This window comes from Falco rusticolus, chromosome 8 (genome assembly GCF_015220075.1).
Source record: "Falco rusticolus isolate bFalRus1 chromosome 8, bFalRus1.pri, whole genome shotgun sequence".
Classification (NCBI taxonomy): domain Eukaryota; kingdom Metazoa; phylum Chordata; class Aves; order Falconiformes; family Falconidae; genus Falco; species Falco rusticolus.
Genome location: NC_051194.1, coordinates 44,997,158 through 45,012,203, shown reverse-complemented (window position 1 = coordinate 45,012,203; position 15,046 = coordinate 44,997,158). Strand labels below are relative to the sequence as shown.

General features: G+C 51.0%; 1 protein-coding gene across 1 annotated transcript; it reads left to right on the top strand.

Moving 5' to 3' along the window:
• The first annotated feature begins 12,159 nt into the window (after positions 1–12,159).
• On the top strand, positions 12,160–13,397 carry DLX2 (distal-less homeobox 2). The gene is made up of 3 exons (XM_037398705.1): positions 12,160–12,484; positions 12,707–12,894; positions 13,089–13,397. Exons 1-3 carry the CDS (start codon positions 12,160–12,162, stop codon positions 13,395–13,397), a joined length of 822 nt encoding a protein of 273 aa, XP_037254602.1.
• The last annotated feature ends 1,649 nt before the right edge of the window (positions 13,398–15,046 follow it).

The window sequence follows — 15,046 nt, the reverse complement described above, 5'->3', positions numbered from 1 at the left end:
TCCAGATCTTTGTCTGGAAACCCATTGGTAGAGACCATATTAGAGACCCATGACAGTGCATGCTCTTGTTTTAATTTTCCTGTACCTCAGAAGAGGTGGTAGCATTATGAGGCTACTGGAGATCAGCCACATCTCACACAACGCAGTAGATTCTGCAGAAAACTACCAAGGGCAAGAAAAAGGATAAGGACTAGGGAAAGCCTACACAACCATCACAAAGCAAGTTGGTTTCTTCACCTCCTTACATCCATCCCTCATGCCCCCATAATGCGCAAGTTCCACTGGCTTTATCCCACTTGTTCCCAAAGGCCCAGTGCTCTCCCAGGGTGGACACTGGAACAGCTGGCTCCACTGGGGAGCAGGGAGTGTGGTGCAGAGCCCTCCTCCCCTCCTCTGCAGCTGTTTTGGCCGGGTGGGAGGCTCTCCTGTGGCTCCTGCCCAACCTATGCATGTACCCAGGGCCAGAGGTGCAGGGAGGCGAGCCTTAGGGGGATTAGGTGCCAGTCCCTATGGCTATACCTAGCTCACATACCCCCTTATCCTAACTCCAGAGCTGGTTTAGCACCAAAAAAATGCTTTTGCCCAAAAACTATGCTGCACATGTCACACAGACAGACCAACAAAACAATTTCACTTCAGTTTCTGAATTCAACATGTTACAAGTGTAGATGTGAAAATCTGGCAGAGGATATAAACTCTTTATGGCCTTTATGCCACGTTCAGGATGATTTTGCAAAATCTTGTTCTGACAGAAGACCTGGTTCCAGAACTTTGGAAACACCTCAAGAAATTAAAAGTTTTTCAAGCTCAGGTGAAGGACTACTTCAGGAAATAAGCCAGGAGGGGAAGATTTTTAAGTTAACATTAATAAATCTACAGTGCAGCCAAGTGGACAGATTTAGAAAACACTTATCCATTAATCGCCTTGTCACAACAGTGATGTTTGTGCAAAAGATACCGCCATGCTCCAGAAAGAAAACACAAACACACCAGGCATGTGATAGCAATGTGGTTTTGAAGTTTCAGTTTTATGCAGAAAAAAGGTCAGGCATTGCTGCTCTTCTTGTAAGAAGAGCACAAATACCTAATGCAAATAGGGAATTAGCCAAGGATGTTTCTTTTCATGAACATTCCGTGCAGATTAAGTCCAAACACTACATTCAGGCAACCTCCTGAAGGAATTGCATTAAATCCTCAAGATGGTTCTATTTCCTCTGCAGGTTCTGCAGAGGATTACCTGAGATTTATTCATATTACCCCTAAGCACAGTTTAAAGCTGCTTGGCAAAAATGTTAAAACTATTTTCCCACATTTTTCATTAAGACCGTTGTGGTTTACATTGACTCAAATTTCAATCATCCATTTTTCAATAGCACATAACAGTAGGGAGTAAGGATGCAAGAGTATAACCACTGTTATTGCAAAAGAGCTTTTTCTGCCAGCTTTCACAAGTACAGCTGTACTTTTCACCTTCAAATACCATCACCAAGGAGAAAGCCCAGGTTTCCAGAATCTCCTGCTAAAACTGCCAGTGCAAACCCCACATTTGTGTACATGGATGAACTGAGTATTGTTACATATCATTGTGCAATTAAGCAACAGACATGATGTACATTTGTTTTTTAAATGACACGTTACCTTTAACTGCTTCCTTAACAACTCCCATGAGAATGTGGCCCACCCTTACAGTGAAAAAAAATAACAGTATAAGAAAGGATGTATACAGCAATGAGAATTTAAGATTAACAGAATTTCAAGAGATGATGCATCACTGACTTCCTGGCTTAACAACAGACACTAGAGTTGTGTTAAAGACAGCACATCAACTCCATCAAGTGAGCTGCTGTCAAAAGAGAAGATGTATTAGAAGCAACAAGAAAACAGCTAGCTGTCAGATGTCACCCGAAAGAAAGGAAGGTCCAATTTATTTACCTCCCTATAATATGTTTAAGTAACTGCTGAGTAGCACATCAGGCAAACAGGACAGAAGCAGGCACAGCAGCTTATTTACTTACCTTTGCTATCAGTTCACTGAGCACATCTTCAACTGTAATACATTTGTTGAAACTTGGTATTCTTTTGAAGAGCTGCAAATTACAATGCAAGGTTACTATTAAGTCTCTGCAGAGCTCTGAGAAACTTAACTAGTTAACTAGGTCATGCAAACTAGGGATCAAAACCAACACATTTTTGTCTTAAAGACAGATAACTCTTACAAACTGCTAAATTACCTCTATCCAGTCCTCCCCAGAACAGCGAGGACACTTGTAGAATTAAAAAATATTTAGTGTCTTCATCGCACATACAAAAGATGACGTTCAATAACAGTAAAAAAAGCTCTGGTTCAACTTAACAGTGTTTATGCTTTATGTTTTACGTAATAAAAAGCAAATCTCTGGACTGCAAAACACATTGTTCCCCCACCCCACCTAAGCGATGACAGTGCTCTCTCCTTCCCCCTCCAGAGCCAGGTGAGTTTCACGCTTCCTCTCATCACACAGTAATCTCTTCTCCCCTCCACAGCTCCCCATTGATATAACAACAGAATTTAACATTTACAGGTATGCTAGGTGAGCACCAGCTGGCAGCCACAGCTAGTTACCAGTTAGAGGAATTCTTCCCGTCATACCTATTTTATCTTTCTAGGAAAGGTCTGTCTTCATTGCTGGATGAATGAAAAGTAAAACAGGATTTCCTCCTCCACCAGGGGGCTGGAGTCTCCCTGCCAACACCTGGTGGAAATGTGCCATCTCCCGGAAGAAAGCTTTTTTCCTAACAATATGGTTATGAAGGCACCTTCCTATCTGTTTGTCTCTGCTCCTGGATTTTGTCAAGACTGGACCAGCTAACACAGAGGCCAATAACCTGGACAGGCAGTGTTCCCCACCTCGTTTTTCTTTCCAGAAGTCAAGCTGGCTGATGACGTGGCAGACATCTCTTCTGATCAGAGGCAGCAACATCTGAATTCCGATTCCCACAGCAAGCTGGCAGCTGCTATACTCCAGTCACAGCACCGCTGCATTCCTGTGCCACACAGACACACACACAAAGCCAGAAGAGCCATGTCAGCAATGCCATACTGTAGATAGTGGACCCGAGACCACATTTCTTATTGCTGCCTTCTTCTAACCATTTACAGGGCTAGATACACAGAATGAGATGTAGTAAGTGACCTGAACACAACCAGGCAGGAATGCCATCTCCTGCCTTATTCCTGCTAGGGAATGAGGAAAGGAGAGAATTCATAACCTCCAGGCAGCTGGCTCTCTCACTGAAAACCTGCACTAATTATTCCCCATTCCAGAATGGTATGCATATGCAGGAAGAAAAAAGGAAGACAGTAGCCAAGGGAACATAAAAAGTATTACTAAGCAAGCATGCAACCCATAGTTTATGTCTGAAGGGCAATTATTCCTCCCAGTATGTGCTGCCTCACATTGTTCAAGAACAACTGTTCACAGTTCCTCAATTAGAGCACACAAATTCCCTGCTTGTAAGGTGGCCTTTTCCTTTGCTGCGGTGCACTTAGTAATGCAGTTACTCTTCCATCTGAAACCTACACAACAGGATTCTCAATTAGCAGCACTGCAGGCTCCTTACAAAACCTGACCAGTCCGAGTTCAACAGCCCAGTTGTTCATGCCTTGCACACACTGTACTGCAACTCCAGCCTTTCAGTTCCAGAAGCACTGTAAAAGTTTTATCTGTTTGGTGATCAGCTTCCATCATTGGATCACTTCACATCAGTGACTGTAAGACTTGAAAGACTAGGTCTGAGTCAAGATTTGCATTCTCTAGATACATAAGAGTCCTGTTGTTTTGAACAGTACTAGCCTCACTAACAGATCCATCAGAGTTTTGTCTTTCATGCAAAGCTATTTCTGATGTCAATGAGCCGACCAAGCAGGCAGTGGTAGCAGTAGGAGGAGTCTGGTCTGGAGGGAATTTTCCATATACTAAAGTGGATGATAGCAGATGCCGCCTTCATAAAAATCCTTTCACATTGGTCATGAAAACCATAGGTACAAAAAAGCTAACATATTTCCACATAAAACACCTATTTTGTCTCCCCCCAAGCTCTTTCAATAACAAAAGCATATACAATCATACAGATTTGGGTAGCATGCCCTTATGGACAAGAATAGATTTAGTTTATGCGTTAACTCAGTGCTACACTCCAAGCTTACTTCTAAAGTAGCTCTTCTTAAGAAAGAAAACTCACATTTACCAACTCCCAAAGAAACATCTCTGGGTGAAATGCCAGTCATCTGTTGTTTGCAGCATAATTACTCTAGTTATTTAGACAAGTCTGGTCTACAGAGCTATTTAAAATAGGCTAGATAATCCAAGCCTGGAAGCTACCAGATAAACAAGAGTGCAGAATGCTGCCACTATTGCAGCCTTCAAGTCAGTAGGAAAAGACAAGTGTGCCACTGACACTAAAATGTAATTCTCAGCTCCTGCACTGCAGAAAGGACTACCAAAAGCAACAGCCTGCTCAGGGAAGAAGAGTTTCCTCTTCAGGTTTTCCCAGAAGGCTGAATGGCCACATGCATGTAAAAAAAGTATGTCTGTCTGTACAAAAGCCTCACTGCATGGATTTCCAGGCACAAGCAGCTAACCAAAATGGTATCATTCCTCATCTCAAAAACTATCTGACTTCAAAACATAGGCTGTGATTTTCAGAGATGCTGAAAATCTGAAGCAATTGGATATAGTTGCTGTAGCTATAAAGAATTCTTAAGGAAAACATTGCTGCCATAGCCTACATGTAACAGCATGGTCTTGGACTTGGGAGGTTTTCCACATAAAGTCCCAGCCCTAATGTAGAGCTCCTTATGCTCTATACTTTCCCCTGCATATATCCCTGCATAGCATCAGCCATGATCTGTTCCATCACATATGGTACATAGTTTTTGGACACATAAGTTATTGAGAATCCAGGGTGTACCAGCGTAGCTATTCTCTGCACCAGCTTCCTGCACAGATACATTATTTTTGCAGAATGTCTTCCTTCTGTTTAAATTAAACCACTTCCATGGTAAGTTACCCTAACAACCCTAAAACATTACTTTTACTTTCACACTTCAGTTTATTCAATGGCACCAGCCTTGCTCAGACAAGCCCTTAGAGAAGTACCCCCTTTGATTTCTTAGTCAACATGCAAACCAACTACAGCAGGCTTTTAAAAGTAGGCAGAAAACTACCTTTCTGATTAAATTAACATTCTAATTTAAGCAACCAAATCGCATTCATATGGAATGAGTAAGTGTTCAAAAAAAAAAAAAAAAAAAAAAACAAGTCTTGTCCATTCCTAATCTTTGGAAGTTAAAAGAGAACTCAGACCTAAAACAAGCCAGCCAAGCAAAGCATTCTTCTTTTTCCCTTTTCTCTCTCCATCAGACCAGATGTTAGTTGGTTGCCCTGTCAATTAATAAGGATTGGGAATATGAAAATCAATGATAAACCTCCAACATATAAAGTCTCACACTTAAACCATGAAGCTTTGTACTACAGGGTAAGTGGCCTATCCGGATGCAACAGCATGGAACAGTGGGGACATCCTGTGGCCACTTAGATTCTTTACACGTGGATGTTCCCATTATTATTTTTAATCCATTTGTTCAACCACTTTTGCAAATTAGATGCAAAGTCACTTAATAATGTAAGAGGGCCCAAAAGCAATCGAATTTTCTTAGCTAACTTCCCACATACCACTTTATCCCTTCTCAGCAGTTGCTGTGCTCTACCTCAGTTTTCAGTATCTTACCTACTCGTGGGTTATTTAGTTTCCAAGTAAAGAAAAAAAAAATTAAGAACATTCAAGGAGTTTGAGATTGTTTAGGTGACAACACTAACCCCTGACAGCCATGCATACAAGTCAAAAGCAACATTCTAATTTAATTTATTTAGATTTATAGCAGCGCTCATAAAACGCATGTAATTCCCAGATCTAGGCATTCTGCCAACAGGAAAAATACTCTCAGATGAAATACATGTGTAAAGCACCTGCCAATATTGTAAGCTAAGCAACCACAAGGAAACAAAAGGCCAGTAACTCTTTGTGAATCTGAACAGAGTTCTTTTCATCCCCTTCCCTCCAAGCGAGGAACAATTTCAGGATAGATATGTGTGCAGACTATGAGGTTGAATGCTCCTCACAAACAACTCACTGCCCCAAACTCCCTCTGTTTTCATACTTACACGAGAGACTTCAGCTATACAGCTCAAAAAAATGGTCCCCCAGCCAGTTCATGGGACAGCTGTGGCTTCACAAGTCATCCCAACTCACTCACCTCTGACCATGCTGACTTTACCACTTTTAAAAACAAAAAGAAAATTAAAATTAACTACAAGTACAATTACTTTTTGTGATTTTATGTGCATATTTTCTCACTACAGGAAAAGATTTTATTTTAAATTTACTTCAAGCAATTCACCATCTCTGCTTAAGCTGCCTACGAAGACTAGGGAGAGCCCTTGCCAAATCCTGGAGCATATGTCCAAGTGTTCCCATGAAGAGGCTCTGCAGTCTGCATTGCCCGCAGTTTGAGTCAATTTAGTATGGTATTCCAGCTGGAAATGCAGCCACCTAGGACTTGCCCCAAGTGTGTTGCAGCTGTATAATCCACTTAGGAGGTCTGTTCTGGAGCATATCTTCTTTAAAGCAAAACAAACATTCCATCCTTCCAAGCAAGACATTCATGTTTTCCAGCATGAACAGACCTTATTGGCCAGTCAGAGGAGGTGTCAGCTCAAGCAACATGCTCCAGACGAAACTACACTGGCACTACAAATCAAAACTCATCCAAGCACATTGAGGTGACAGAGTGTTTCTCAGCTCCAAATACCATTGTCCACTAAATTGAACCCTTAATAATTATATTTTATTGATAAATATAATAATATTTTATTATAAAGTAAAACCAAAGCAGTCTAGCTTATTCTCAGTGTTAAACAGTTTGCTTAAACTGTACTTGGACTGCACAGGTAAAGGTTGCACAGATGTTACAATCAAGGGGAAAATAAATAAATAAATAAATCTGTTTTCCACTACCTGTGGAAAACAAGAGTTCATAATAATACAAGTTACCAACTCAGCCTAAATCTGCTCCCACAAAATACGCCTCTCAGCTTCTCTTGCACTTGTCATCTACAGCAATATTAGAAATTACCTAATGATTCATCTTGAAAGTATTTTTCACATATGATCTTACTACGTATTTTTTCCATCTAAATATTCACACGCAAAACGCTTTCAACAAAGATTTACCTGTGGGCTAAACCCGAGTTTGCTCAAATCCAGTATAAAGTGGACTCGGAATCACCAGCTCCAGAGTGTACATGTACCTGCAGCCATGGTTGCCTAACCCATGGCTAGTTAACATTCCCATATAGCACTACTAAAAAGGTTACCTTCTAGCTGTTCTACCAATCCCCTTCTATAGAAAAAAGCATACAGCTTTTGTCAGTGCTGTTACTTATGACACAGATGGTAATGAAAAAAAGTAATAATCTGGAAACACAAGAGGTGGTCAGAACAGCCTAAAGAGCCCTGCTTAAGCACTGGGTGGGATTTCACAGCCATAAAGGAGGCAAGAGAGACTGCTTGGGTGTGCTCTGCTTTATTCCCAAAACCCATGTGCCCCACATGGAGGACTGCTGCCTTACTGCCTTCACACTCTGCACACAAATCCTCCTTCCTTCACCCCACATCTGTAGCAATAATTAGACCCAAGAGCATGCTGGTGTTACTCACTCCAATGTATCAGGCTGTGTACTTCCTCAATATAGCACAAGGAAACAGATGAGAAACACCTGTGCTGAACACCACCAGACTAATTCACTATTAAAAAGCACAGTTTGTGCTCCAGTCTGCAAAGGTTTCCAGTTAAAAGGTGCTGAGCTGCCAGCGAATCTTCACCGAGAAAGATAATCTGGGGCCATGACAGCTTAGTAAACAACTCTGAAAAGGATTTTACAGAGCCCATCTCTCTTATCATGCTTGTCTAAGCTGTTTACAACAAGAAGCTAAGAAAAAAAAAAAACCCAAACTCGGGAAGCCACACAAGGGGGCATATTCTTCCCAAAAGCGTTTTGTGATTTTTGGAATGAAGTAATTGGAGGCACAGATGGATGAGACAATAAACAGTTTTTAGAGAAGAAAATTATAACGCTAGATTCTGAAACTAAGCATAGCAGGTAGCCAGCTTCTGGATGGGCGTTGAAAAGATTCATACAATTCCCTAAAAGCTGATATGCTTAATCCCTTGGAAAAGGAAGATTTAACTGTTACCATTACTCCAGAGTGTAATATCAGATCTCATAGGTACAATGCAAACATAAACCCTCCTCCTGGCTTCATCTGGCACATTATTTAAATGACCCTTCTATTAGAAAGGGAAACCCTCAGGACTATACCATGCAGTGTATCACCACAAATCCACTGGAAAGCATTTTCCACAACCATGAAAAGAAACCCATACTTGTTTGTGTGCCACTACAGTAGGGACTGCTGTCCAATTACTTTTTTGCAGCATTATCAGAAATAACAGGCCCATTTCCCCAAGATTCATCACATTCCCAATAAAATAAGTGAAATGGTTCAGGCAGTTGTGGATCATAATGAATAAAATAATATTAACAACTACAGCAGATTAAAAATTAATCTCTTAATACTGAATGTGGTTGTCTTCAAGTCAAACTTGAGCTAAAACATCATGGAACAACTTTCCCTGTTGATCCCTAGGTTAAATCTATACCTTATATAAAGACTGAGGATGTAGCATCCAAGTGCTTTCATATTTTTCCTCAGGTGAAGTCTGTTTCAGGAAGAGAATCAGAAGTAACAGTTAATAAAAAATAAAACAAACATACCAGGCAGGAGTTACTATAGCCATTACAAACTGATGAGCTAGAGACATGGTGATTTTGAAGACTGATAGTCCTTTCTTGTGTTTGTACACACCGTTTAGTATACTCGATAAACAAAGTATGTCCACAGTCCTAGCTGCACGAGGTTTTAAAACAAAAAAGTCAACAACAAAGCCCAATCAACAGTTTTGCAGCCTCTGGCAAAAAGTGCTGTACATTCATATAAACCTCACAACCAAAACTTTTGAACAGTGAACTGCTCTGCAACGAGAAGGCAAGCACCTCCCTCCCATGTGTAACTGAACGACTAATGTCCATAAGATACATATTTTGCATCACCCAAACATTCCTTCTCACAGGCCATAAATAGTAACATGATTACTACACCAAAACCAAGCAAGACTGCAGAGCAGTGATAGCAAGTATACAAAACACGCCTCCTCTCCTTTGAAGTTCTACCTCATGCCCCATTGTTCCTGGGTCTTTTCTAATTACCTAGCCACACAATATCCACAATTCCCAAAGCAGAGACAAAAATAAGTAGAATTAAAGCTATCAACATGAGAACACAAAACCACATAAATAATGGCATCAGGCTGGCCCTTGGCTAATACCAAGACCAATTCAGAAGAGCATGTTTTAAAAGATTCATAGTAGTCTAGTCGAGCTGTCTCTTATCTAGTACAATCAGCCTGCCCTCCCTCACTTCCACCTGATGTCTTCCCCCCTGCACCTGCTCACCTTCAAAGGTGTCATGCCCTTATTTATTCAAGTTGGTGTTTAAAACAGCCACCTTACGAACAAAGTTCAGGCAAATGAGAAATAATAAAATCACACCTACAAGATCAGCTGTGTGAATATATGTGTAACTCCCACGCAGTCACTCCAGCACAGCCTGGGCCTCCACACACCAGAACAAATTGCAGGAACAAAGCTGTAAGACTGGAGCAGCTACCATGTGACAATTCACTTAAATGTTCGAGCCCTGGGCTAACTTATGCGGAACGACTTGCATAATGCAGGCTATTCATATAAACTGAAGTAAACAAAACCATGCCTTAACTTTTTGTTTGAACCACCATGCACAAGCATGGGGCTATACAGCACCGAAACACTTAATTTATTTTTTTAAAAAAAAAGGGTTTTGCCACATAGCAAGACAAATTTCCAATAAAGTCCTTTGCGTTATTAAGCCCTCAGAATGAGATAATGTAAGGCGACACGGCCTTTCTCCCATTTTTTTTCTGTTTTTATCTTACTCCTTCGCCTGCTTCCAAGCGTGACTGACGAAGGGCAGCCGGCCGCCCGCCACCCCCGGCGGCTCCAGCCTGCCGGCCCCCTCCAGCAGCGGGCACGCACCGCACCGCCGCGGCTTGGGACAGCAGGTTTCATAAGCCAGCTTCCTTTGCGTTAAATACCAACTATGCCCGAGACAGCCAGCAGCACGCCGGCCCGCCGGGCCGTCTCCGCAGCCGCGGCTGCTCTCTCCCGGCCCGCCCCCGGGACTCCGCGGGCTCCGCTCGCCCCGGCAGGGCCGGGCGCCAGGTTACCGGCGGTGCCACCCCCGGTTCTCCCGGAGGCACCCCGGGCTTAACGCCGACCCGGTTGGGCCCCCCGCCCGCTGCGGCCCCACTACCGGGGGCACCTGCCACCGCCGGCGTCACGGGAGCCCGGCCCGGCCACGCTCACCTTCGCCCGACGCCGCGCCGACGCCCCGCCGGGCACAGACGGACAGGCTCCAGCCGCGCCCCGCTTCAAACAGACCGCAGCGGGGCCGCGGCCCGGGCGAAGACGGCCGGCGGCGGGGGCGGGACGGCCGGCACCGGCACCTGCGCCGTGAGGGAGCGGGCGCCGCGCCCAGCGCGCGGGGGGTCCTGAGGGGGCACGCGCCGCGGCTCGCGCTGGGGCCGCCCATCCCCGGCCCTTTGCAAATAACGCCGGGGCGGCCGGAGTCTCTTTTTTCCCCCTCGTTTTTGTCACTGCCATCCCCACGCCAGCGCCGCCGCCCTCTGCCCTCTCCGCGGGGGCCCACGCTGAACACCCGTGAGCTTCCCGCCCCGCCCCCGCAGCCCCGGGATCGGGCATCGCCCCGCGAAAGAAGCGCGTCTCCGGGCAAGCGGCTCGGCTCCGCGGCGAGGCGGTCGGCCGAGAGAAAATAACATACAAACATAAACATCAGCTCAAAGCCGTTTCCCCGCGGCTCCGAGACGTCGTGCCGGCTGCCCGCGGCCGCCCGCCCGTTCCTGCCGCCCGGCAGAGGGCGGCCCAGGGCAGCGCCGCCCGCCCCACAGCAGCCTCGATGGCCGGTGCCCCTCTCGGTGCAGCCGCAGGCCGGCCGGGCCGGGCAGGGAGGCGGGCGACTGCGCGGGGTGCCCGGCTCCGCCGGTTCCGCTGTCGTGCCCGGGTCGCAACAACGCGCCGTTACCGGCCGCCGCGCGGAGGGACGTTCCGCGGGTGCCGCCAGCAGCTGCCGTGCTGTAAAATACATGTGCGTGTGTACCGGACGGAGCGTCCCCGCTCCGCGCGTGACGTTGCGAGGTTTCGCGGGAAAGCGCTGCCAGCCCGGTACGGAGAGGGGGGTGCCGCACACCCCCGACGCGGCCGCTCCGCCGGGGCCAGAATAGCCGCGAGGCCCCCCCTCCAGCTCCGCCCGCCGCTTGCCGTCCTACTGGCGCCCGCCGCCAGCAGCGCCCGCGCGGGCTGTGCCTTCACAGAGGGACGGGACGGACACCGCGGGCCTTTCCCTGGCGGGCGGGGGCACACACCGGGCACAGGGCGATAGAAGCGGCCGGGCCGAGTCGCAGACCCGAGCGCTCGCCAGCGGGGGGGGCCGGACCGCCCCGTCGGACCGCGCCGGCGAAGAGGGACGGTGGAATGAACCGTACGACGGGGCCGGGGACGGTCCCGGTAACCGGTCCCGTCGCCGCCGGGGCGGCCGTGGCGCCGCGCAGCCCCACGCCGGGCGCGACCCCGCGGCCAGCTCGTGCCCGTGCCCCGAGAACCCGCGGGGATACGGGGTGGCCGGGCGCCCCATTGGCTGTTGCTAGGTGACGTGCGCCGCGCCACGTGACCGGTGTTAAATGCCGTCCCGGCGGCGCGCGGCGCCGCAGAGCCCGTCCCGCTGGCGGCGGCGGGAGCGCGGTTTGCCCGGCCCGGCCCGGCCCCGCGGGCGCGGAGCGCAGCGCAGCGCGGCGACCATGGTGGCGCGTCCCTGATTGCCTCTCCCCGGTGGGGACGGCCGCGGGGCGGCGGCGGCGGCCCGTGCCCCGGCGGGCGGGGGCGCGGGATGACCGGGGTGCTGGAGAGCCTGGTGCCGGACATGCACGCCAGCCAGATCTCCGCCGGCAGCTACCACCAGCACGGCGGCCTGCACAAGCCGCAGGAGTCCCCCACGCTGCCCGTCTCCACGGCCACCGACAGCAGCTACTACACCAACCAGCAGCACGGGGCGGCGGGCGGGCCGCCCTACGGCCCGGTGGGCTCCTACCCCTACGCGGGCGGCGGCACCGCCCCCTACTCCGCCAAGGCCGGCTACGACCTGGGCTACCAGGCCGCCTACGGCTCCTACGGGCCCTACGGCAGCAGGGCCTCTCCGGCCAACAACGACTCCGGTACGTCTGAGCCCCGGGGAGGGGCGAGGTTGGGACGCGGCTCGCAGGAGCCGGGAGGCCCCGCCAGGCACGGCGAGGGAGGCGGTCGGGGCTCGGGACCCGGGGTGGGCCGGGAGGGCGCCCGTCGCCGCCCCGACGGGGCGGGTGGTGATGCCGCGCTGCGGGCTGGGCCCGGGGCGGTGGGGACGCCTCTTCTCACCGGGGCCGCCGTTTCTGCCGCAGCAGAGAAGGAAGACTGCGAGCCGGAGATCAGGATCGTGAACGGGAAGCCGAAGAAAGTGCGGAAGCCCCGGACCATCTACTCCAGCTTCCAGCTGGCGGCTCTGCAGAGGCGCTTCCAGAAAACCCAGTACCTCGCCCTGCCCGAGAGAGCGGAGCTGGCGGCCTCCCTCGGCCTCACCCAGACACAGGTAGGGCTCCCCCGCCGCGGGGCCCCGGGCACGTCGTGCCGCGCCGGGGCCGCCCGCCCTCCGCGGGGTCGGGTGCGGACGTGGGAGGGGGCTCGGCCCGCAGCGCTCGGGGCTGCGAGAGCTGCTGCTCGTCCCTGACCCGCCGCGGGCGGCCTCGCGGAGGCTGCGGCCGCTTGACACCCCTCTCCCCCCAGGTGAAGATCTGGTTTCAGAACCGCCGCTCCAAGTTCAAGAAGATGTGGAAGAGCGGCGAGATCCCGGCGGAGCCGCCCCCCCGCCGCAGCGCCTCGCCGCCGCCCCCCGCCTCGCCCCCCGCCTGGGACTTCGCTCCGCACCCGCGCACGGCGGGCGGCACCGCCAGCCCCAGCCCCGCCGCCGCCTTCCTCGGTAGCTACTCGTGGTACCCGCCGGCGCCCGGCGGCCCGGCGCACCTGCCGGCGGCCGCCCCCCTCCCGCAGCCGGCGCAGCCTCCGCACCACCACGGCGGCGGCGGCATCTTCTAGGCGCCGCAGAGACTGCAGCCCGCGGCGCCGCGCCCGGCGGCCGCGGGGCACCGAGGTGCAGCACTGGTGCTTTGGTGAAGCCGGCTCCGGCCGTCCCGGCGGGGAGGAACCGCGCAGCTCCACGCCCTGTCCCGTCCCGTCGCGCCGTCGGCGGTGAAGCCCGTATGCGCGCGGCCCCGCGGGGTCCGCCCTCCCGCCGCCAACATCCCCGCGCTGCGGAGCAAGAACCCACCTCCCGCGCTCCGTCCTTCCTCCTCCTCCCCGGCATTTTCATCGAACCACCGGTGCAGAACTTTGGTTAACTTTATTTTTTATTTTTTTAAAGTTGATAGGTGCCTTTGCGGATGGACCTCACTTTGATGTTGGGGATTCAAAAATAAAACGTTAAAAAAATATAAATAATTTTATATGTAGATTTAAAACAAGAGCCTCCCGTGTTGAAGTTATACTTTTTAGTCATGAACGAAACCGTCCGGCAAGGGGGGCCGGTGGCAGCGGCGGGGCCGGTGCGGCTCTGCTCCCCCCGGCGGGGGGGCTCCCGCCCGCGCGATGCCACCGGGTGGGTTTCGTGCCCCAACGGGGCTTTCCCGGGGCGGCCGTCGAGCCGCCGTGAGCCCTTCCTTCCCTCCGCCCCCCCGCCGGCAACCCAGCCACTGCTCCTGCCCCTGCGCCGTTTGATGTCTAGAGTCGTGGAGAAAAAAAGAAAAAGAAAAAAAAAAAGCAAACCACAATGAAAAAAGGGTATTTTTGGTTATTTATTATGGAAAACTTAAACACTCTTTAATGTTTCTTTTACAGTAAGCAGAGATTATTTAAATAAATTATTGTTTCCATGGTGCTCGCGCTGAGTTTCTTTGGGGACGGGGGAGGTTGGGGGTGTCGATCCGGACCCCGGCTCTCGCTGAGGGGGGAGAGCTGTGTTCCCTCCACCCCCTCCCCATTGCAACTGCTGCCGCAAGCCGGCAACCCCCCCCTCACCTTGTTTCCCGTCCCTGGTCCCCGTTCGCGTCTACAACAAAATCGCCCCTGCCAGTCTGCTCGACGAAGCCATGCATCACTCAGCGCTGCCGGCAGCAGCCCAGAGGCGACCCCCGCCCCCGCCCACTGGCGCCAGCGACATTTCGCCCGGGACTGTCTCCTGCCGTCTCCCAGACGGGCCAGAGGGGTTTGGGGCAGGGCCGTGTCCGGGGACCGGAGCGTTCCTGCAGCGGGTCCCGGGGCGCAGCCCTGCCCCGGGGAAATTTCGCCGTCGGCAGCACCCAGGCCGGCAGCCTTCCCGGGAGCTTTGCTTGGGCCGGAGCCGGTGGCTGCCCCAGAGCCTCACTTGGCCCTTTCGAGGGCTGGAAGCACCGGCTGGGCCTCTCTGGGATGTGCCCCTGGAGGGCTGGACCCCTCAGGATGTAACCCCCTGGGATGCAGCCCTCCTGGCTTCACCCCTCATAGCTGAACCCCTCTAGCATGTACCCCGCGAGGGCTTGATCCCTCCAGGCCGACTGAACCCCCCTCCAAGTTGCATCTCAATCTGGGATGTATCCCTTGAGGGCTGGACCCCTCCAGGATGTAGCCCTCTGGGAGGCCCCGTACCCTGCACCTCTCCGAGCTGAACCCCTTCCTAGGCTGCCCCTCTTGGGACGTGCCCCTCCCGGCTG

Bases quoted from the DNA above. Each gene is read 5' to 3' on its own strand.
- DLX2 (XM_037398705.1), top strand. From the start codon at position 12,160: ATGACCGGGGTGCTGGAGAGCCTGGTGCCGGACATGCACGCCAGCCAG. The intron at 12,485-12,706 runs GTACGTCTGAGC...TTTCTGCCGCAG, and splicing joins TCCGGCCAACAACGACTCCG to CAGAGAAGGAAGACTGCGAG. The intron at 12,895-13,088 runs GTAGGGCTCCCC...CTCTCCCCCCAG, and splicing joins TCGGCCTCACCCAGACACAG to GTGAAGATCTGGTTTCAGAA.